This window comes from Montipora capricornis, chromosome 6 (assembly GCF_036669925.1).
Source record: "Montipora capricornis isolate CH-2021 chromosome 6, ASM3666992v2, whole genome shotgun sequence".
NCBI lineage: Eukaryota > Metazoa > Cnidaria > Anthozoa > Scleractinia > Acroporidae > Montipora > Montipora capricornis.
In genome coordinates this window covers 27,407,144-27,414,643 of record NC_090888.1, presented here as the reverse complement: position 1 = coordinate 27,414,643, position 7,500 = coordinate 27,407,144, and the positions used below count along the sequence as shown (strand labels likewise).

General features: G+C 40.9%; 1 protein-coding gene across 3 annotated transcripts in view; it reads right to left on the bottom strand.

Annotated features, from left to right (window-relative positions):
* Positions 1-7,500, bottom strand: part of LOC138051884 (contactin-4-like) — a 52,159-nt gene that overhangs the window by 33,306 nt on the left and 11,353 nt on the right. For all 3 annotated transcript variants that reach the window (XM_068898179.1, XM_068898178.1, XM_068898177.1), the window contains exon 2: positions 5,532-6,164. In XM_068898179.1, the coding sequence (XP_068754280.1) occupies positions 5,532-6,164 (633 nt within the window). The remainder of the gene's footprint in view (positions 1-5,531; positions 6,165-7,500) is intronic.

Sequence of the window (7,500 nt, the reverse complement as noted above, 5' to 3'; positions counted from 1 at the left end):
GTTTGAGCACTCTGGCATGGCTTAGATGTACCACATGTGTGGGACCATTTGGGGTGGCTTTATAAGCTTAACCCTCCAACCAGACATCAGCACTGCACTGATGAGGCCCAGAAGGCCGAAACAGTAACTGTCTGCAGTTATATATATATATATATATATATATATATATAGTATATATATCGATATATATATATATATATATAGATATATATATATATATTGAGATCCCAGCTTTTCAAGCTTGGGCGAAACAGCTTGTTTCGTGGTCGCCCACACGTGGTCGCCTGTTCGTGGTCACCCACTCATCGTTGGATTTATTTATATATATAGAATATATGTATAGCAAGCCTTGTCTATCCTTCGGATCCTACTAGCTAGTGACTACATCGTTGGGTTTATTTATTTATTTATTCATTTATTTAGTAGTAAAAGTATTTATTAAGAAATCAGTCACAACATACGTGTGGCTTTACAATGAATGACAAAACTAAGCGAAAATATGATGTCCAACAAAATTGAACATCTATTTACAAAGGCCCGTTTGAATCGATCAGTTTTTACTTTAGGAAGTGTAAAGTCATGACCCCTTTCAAGCTGGCAGAGAGCGCCACAACAGCTTGCGCCAATTACTGTGGCCCCTTTTTTTTTCCCTCCCAACCATGATACACAACAGAAGACAGACCACAACACCGGGAACTACGTGCCCTTCTCTCAGCGTCAAGTGTGTGAGTTCTTTTATGTCTCACAGGATTATGAACATTGAAAGCTTGTGAGACGGGACCTCCGGCTTATCGTCCTTATCCGAGAAGGCTTGAAAGTGTGTGTTTTCTTTTAAGTCTCACAGGATTATGAACATTGAAGGGTTGTGAGACGGGACCTCCGGCTTATCGTCTTATCCGAGAAGGCTTGAAAGTCTAACCATTTGCAGATGTAGTTACAAAGGCTGCACTTTCTCTCAGTTTACTTAAAGACCCGGAGTGTTGGTCCGGTCGGTCAACAAACTGAGCCACCGGTGCGCGGTGGTTTCAGCCTCTTTGATTCAAAAATACAATTTGTTATTAGCTGGTAACCTGTTAATTATCCATGGATGATCCAAATGTATGTCCTGTTCCTGCATGTAAAAAAGACGGGGAACCCCGTGGCTAACTAACTAACTTTACTGATTGCTCTGTTGCCAGCAAGGTTGTCGTGATGGTGCAGTGTTTAGCACATCCGAATTATAACCAAGGAACGCAGGTTTGTACAGCATTATCCACGGTTGTAGTTACAACTGTCTGTGAAATCCATTTCAGTGTCACAAGAAGTACAAGTGGTGGGCATATGATCAAAATAACTATTACTGCCACAGTCACTGTCTGCAACATCAACCAAACAGCTATAACACATCCATGATTCCAGTGATTCCGCAACATCCTGCGAGAGATTGGCACATGGTACGTGCCACCATGTGCTACAGGTATCACAACAAATACTGTTCTCTACCGACATGTCAGTGATCTCTAATTCCTCCAGTATAACTTTGTCACACTTTTGGACAATGGTATATATCTCCGTACCCCAACAAAACTGGTAAGGCATATGTTTTGTAGAATAAAGTAATGTTGTTTAGAACCACACTAAAATATTCTCTGTTGAACTCCATTCTTTCATACAGTGGCTTGTGTACCTTTGTCGAGACAATGGAGTACCCATGATTTGCTTCAGTCACCCACATTTGAGCCTGCATTTGGGTGTAGTACTTGCGAGTGTGCTTTAATCTTGGGCTCCCATCTACTTCCTTCAAAAAATCGACACGCTTGTATGTAGCTTTCAGATTGATATTTTATTCTTTGACTGAGAAAGGGCATTTCACTTCAAAAATAGCTGGACTCACAACAATCACAAACAAATAAACCATCTGGTGAGGCAGCAAGGAAAGCATAATCAGGTTTTATAAACAAACTACACTTTTCAAACCCATTCATTCCATTTGCAAGTTTGGACGCCACATCAGACAAAAATGACTTATTTGCATCCTTCTCATGTTCAATCCCCCACTTAATTTGAGGCGAGTGAGAAATGTCATCACTTTTGCTCAAAATGTTGAATACCAGAGGGGTATATGTACTTTTGCTCCTCTTTCTGGACTTCAAAAGTTTAAGACACATCTTATTGCCACTTTGTCTTCTTGTTTCAATTCTTACTGTCTTCACCTCAGCATTTGTCATGTGACAGTGTCCCAGAAATGATGAAGCTATTTCTTCACATGTTTTGCTGTTGTTGGTTTTGACAGACATGAAGGCTACGGCTTTCTCTTTAACTGGTCGAGGAAGGCCGTCATCTTTCGCATGTAATTCAATGGAATTGAGGAAACAAGAAGGCTCACATTCATTGATCTTTCCAAGCAAATCAGATACTCTTTCATTTGTTAACACTCTGTCACAAGCGTTCCCTGAGTTCTTGCTCTATGGCAGGATCTCTATAGTGTCCTTTCTTGTCTTCCTATGTTTAATGAATTTTAGATTTCTTAGTTGGCCTGGTGTAACCTCCTTCTTTGTTCCTCTGTTCCAGCCTTGAGGGATGCTTGTACAGGCTTGAGAGATGTAATCCTTCTTGAAAGCATAGTTCACTTTATATAACAAGGCAATTACATGATTGCATACCTCACTACTTCCTGCAATACAGGAGCACCATGATGTAAGGATTTTTGATTTATCCTTTGGTCCCTCATTGCAAACGCACGCATGATGTGGGTCATCGTTTAGTCTTTGCGAACGAGAGACATATGCTTTCAAAAACAATAAGTTGTCATTGCATGAAGCATGGTACATATTGTCTACAAAGGCACTAAGCCAATAAGAATATGCCTTTTGGTACTTGTATTTACCAATGTATTCTACATCCAACTGCTTTCACTCTTAAGACGTAGCTAAAAAGCATTCCATCGTCTATATTTGGCCACTCATGGACGTTGTCCTTCCACTCGTCTTTCCGAATAGAATCAGAGTCGGTGTTTATCCGATGTTTTTATTAGTCTCTGTTGGAACTCAGGTTTCTTTCAATTTGCTGTCAATTTTTTCTTGAGTAAACTTCTTGTCACCGAATTCTCTCGCTACAAGTTCGGCTTTTTTCCTTGTCTGTTTCAATCCTCGAAGAGCTAAAAAATCCTCTGGGGAAGTCAGAGTCCAGTTCAAAAAGTTTTGATATTCAAGCTTTTCTTCTGCCTGCCTCAGCATCGGCCAAAACGTATATAAAATGCTCAGGTATGATGAGTAATACCTTTTGAATAATATTAAAACTCTCAACGTTAAAAAATCAATAAAACAAAGGAAAATAGCAAAGACAGAAAAGCAAGCAGCGATCTTCACCTTGTTTTCACGATGCAGAGTATGTTTGGCCGCGCCTTCTCCCCATTGGTTTTGCACCCTTTAAAAAATGGCGTCGATAACCTTGGATCGGTCTATTGACTTCCGTTTCTGTTTCTCGATGGGACAATTTTGTCAGGCGGCGGAGAAAATTATAATACAGCATAGCACAAAGAATGCACTTCAACGAAATATTAGTTTCAAAGTCAAATTACATGTACCAGTGGACTTTTGGGGGTGTGCAATTTAGACAAAATTAACTCATCCGCTCAAACGTTTGCACTAGGGCATTTGTAACAGCCAAAAACAGATATTTACTTGCAGCTTTCCAAAATATATTTATGCTTTGGAAAGATCAAGAAATGTGTTACGTTCTGCCCAAATTGCATTGATAGCTGTGGTCGTGTTTATTTACACGAGCGATAACAAAATGTACCTCTTTACTCTATTTTCCGAAGTGAAAGGGCGCTAAAATGGCGAACTTCCCTCGCTTTCAGAAAAAAATCAAGCACTTCGAGATCTTTGGATACTATAAATAACACACTATAGGTGTTACTTAGGAAAAATAAGAAGAAGTTCGAAATTTCACGAGTGACCACGGATTCTCGATTTTTACAGAAATTGGTTCTTAATACTTTTCATAGTGTCAAATTCTTTTTTAGACTTAATTAATCCTGGAATCGATCTTTTCAGATAAAAATAAGAAAGCAGTTTTCTTCAGCTTGGCTCCTCACCCCATTCCCCTTCCCACATCGTTCCCTAGCTGGTTCAATAACGCGAGGAGAGTTTTGGGACTTTAAATATTGCGTTTCTCTATGCCAACTACCTCTAGCAAGCAGGCAACATCACCTTATTAATATCGAAATGGCGTTTCTCTTAGGCTCCAATACTTAATGCTATCTCGTTGCACTCTAAGGAGTTCATACGTCGTCATCCCTTCATTCCCTCCTTAGCTGTATCTTTAAACTTTCATCTTACCAATTGAAATGAAAAAGAAAAAAAGGAAAATTGCAAAGGGTTGTTTTCCGGTATTTTTCTTAGCATGAAATGTTAAATCTTGAACTATGTTGCGGCCTGGCCTTGTAAAAAAGAGCACACTTTAGTTAGAACTTGATCAGTAGTTTGACCTCGCCACATTACAAGGGGCCGACCTCAGTCGATGGCAACCCGAAAGCTCCTTTTTCTTAGCTTCTACAGTAACTCACGGCATCTACCGTGACTCACTGCAGGGTTGGTCGCCACTCCTAACCCGTTGAATGCACAACTTGTCCCCAGTAACTGGCACTCATTTTACCCACCTCGAATGGACGGAAAGGTGAGTGAAATTTTGGGGGTTCGTTACTTTCGGGGAACAAAAATCGTTTACAAGTAGAGCTGGCACGAGCTTTTTTTCCGAAATAAAAAATGAACAACATAAAAAAAGAACCGCTTTATGACGGGTAAAGTGACTGCTGGTGATCGACGTGTGCTTTTCACGAAATGGGTGGGTACGGCATGGCAAGAGACCTCGCGCCGGCTGAAAGACACAATTATCCGTTCATTTGCGAAATGTGAAATTTCACTACCCATTTTAGGTAGGAGGGACAGTGAAATAAATATCGATGGTTTACCGGAATCCCGGATGGGTGAATTAGCCGATTTAAAGGAGATCGAGTTTTTCACTGACTCAGAGGAGGAAAGCTAAACTGCTTCGATTGTACTGCGTGACGCACCGCTGCGTTTTAGTTTGTACCCTGTACCGGTATCCCAGTATCATTTAATTGGAAAAAAACACGTTCATGCTAATCGACGAAGACTACATAGAGTTCAATTTCAATTTGAAGAAACGTTCCTGTTGTTAATACGAAATTATACCGGTTTACGGTAGTTCTTACATCCCTACATCAGCACTTACATCAGTGAACTGATGTCAAGGAAGAATGGTGGCATAAGGCTTCCCCTTGTTGTAAATTAAAGTGGCTTATCGTGAACAATTTGTGACACTGCACGAACATATTATTGTACAATAGGATTAATTTCGACTATTGATTGACAAATTAAAGGTATACGGTATACAATTTTAAAACTTGGTCTCACTACTTTCGGAGGCGGGGGGTTGCTACTTTCGGGACGTCGCTACTTTCAGGGGGTCTTTACTATCGGAACTTTACGGTATGTAATTATTTAAAACATGATTATTTCGCCTACTTTGTACCACCAGACGGGCCACTTTTTCTTTCCTTCCCAGAATATTGTGCGCAACACATTTGTATTTCCCAGAATCCTCAAGTCGCACATCGTCAATCTGCATCAATCCATCTGACGTGACCCTAGCTCTGCTGCTAGGTAACACTCCATTCATTCGGGACCAAACTACTTGTGGAGCGGGATTTCCCGAAACTGAACACATTAACGAGGCAGAGTTACTTCTATTAACAGTCAACGCCGAAGAGGACAGTGTCACTTGTGGGGCTGAAATGGATTCTCCTGGTTCACCTTTCATCCCTGGAATGCCAGGTGGACCAATGTCTCCCTTTACTCCTTTTTCTCCTCTTATTCCTGGTGGTCCAATAATTCCTTGCTTTCCACTTCTCCCAGGCAGTCCCATCACTCCCTGTGAGCCTTTTCTACCTTTTTTTCCTGGGGGACCTGGCCTTCCTCGGCGGCATACATTATAGCACAGCTTATTATATCTTGTTAGTGACGTGACAACTTTATCCAATATTTCTTTTATGATTGCGGATTTGTTAAAAATGGCGCTGTTTCCAATACTCCGTGTGTACCTTTGCAGGTTTGCTTCAAAATCTCTCTGTTTTTCGTAATTCCAGGTTTCCGGTTTCTCTGAGAGGATCAATCAAAATAATGAGAAGTGTTAAGAAATTATACAGAAGGTGAAACCGTACTATTAAAATCATGCATTAAATAACACCTGGATAAGGAGGATAAACCAAGGACTCTGTGTGAGAACCACAAATAAAAGTGAAAGTAAAATAAACGACAAATAGACCATCCGAGATATGTGAATTTTGATTAACATTTTATTGTTATACCACCCAACTCATCGTTTCCCGATTGGAGAAGAACGTGTCAAGTGCCAAGGGTCAAAACACACCAACAATATGAGGAAAGAACAACTTGAACTTGTGACTCACACGTGATCAGCTTGATGAGCACCTTGAGACGGCGGCAAATCTGTATGTCAGCCCGCGTCAGTTGGGATTTGTAATATTTTGAAATCAAATCGAATTAAGGGGGCACCCGTATATAATTTGTCCTATTTTTGCTTTGGGAGGTATGATAAAACACTTAAAGAATGGCCCCAAAAGAAACAGTGAGTTTTATTTCCCAGAGAACCTCGTTGTTCCCCGATGCGAAACCATATTCGAGTTTATACTGGGGTTCACGTAGACTATAAGTGTGACAGAAACGCAAGTCAACTTGAGGCTTTAATACTTGTCACCCAATCGTCTATTGATCATCTCCAGTGCGCATTCCAGGAGGAAAAACTAGAATTGAGATCATATTTTGGCTTCACTGAAGATATCTCTTCCCTTACGTACGTTACAAGGTGATGTTCTTCAACTAAAACAAGAACAAAGTAGCACTCGAGCATACTCTTTCACTAAAGGGAGGGGTCATGTTTCTGCGCATGGGCAAACTGTCACGTCAGCCGTGCAATTCCATGCAAGCCTGGTTTTCACTAGCGACGCAAGCATAGGCATATTTTTTTATGCAGGGGTGGCGAAGTGGTGAGAGCACTCGCCTCCCACCATTGTGTCCCGGGTTCGATTCCCAGACTCGGCGTCATATGTGGGTTGAGTTTGTTGGTTCTCTACTCTGCACCGACAGGTTTTTCTCCGGCTACTCCGGTTTTTCCTTCTCCTCAAAAACCAAAATTTGATTTGATTTGCGTTAACTTGTTAATTTCAATTTACATTGCCCCCGATTAGTGCTCTACAGCGCTAGAAGATTAGACACTTAAATAAAGTTACTTTCCTTTCCTTTCCACCATTCTCGTCACCAGAGCCTCGGAAGGACCCAAGGCTCTGGGAAACTCTATGTAGGAGAACATGCGCTGTAGGATTCTTATAGCCAAAAATTGGCTATTTGAACCTTACTGCGCCTGCTCACTCATCGTGCTAACATGAATGCACCAATTAGCGACGCTTTTGATTGT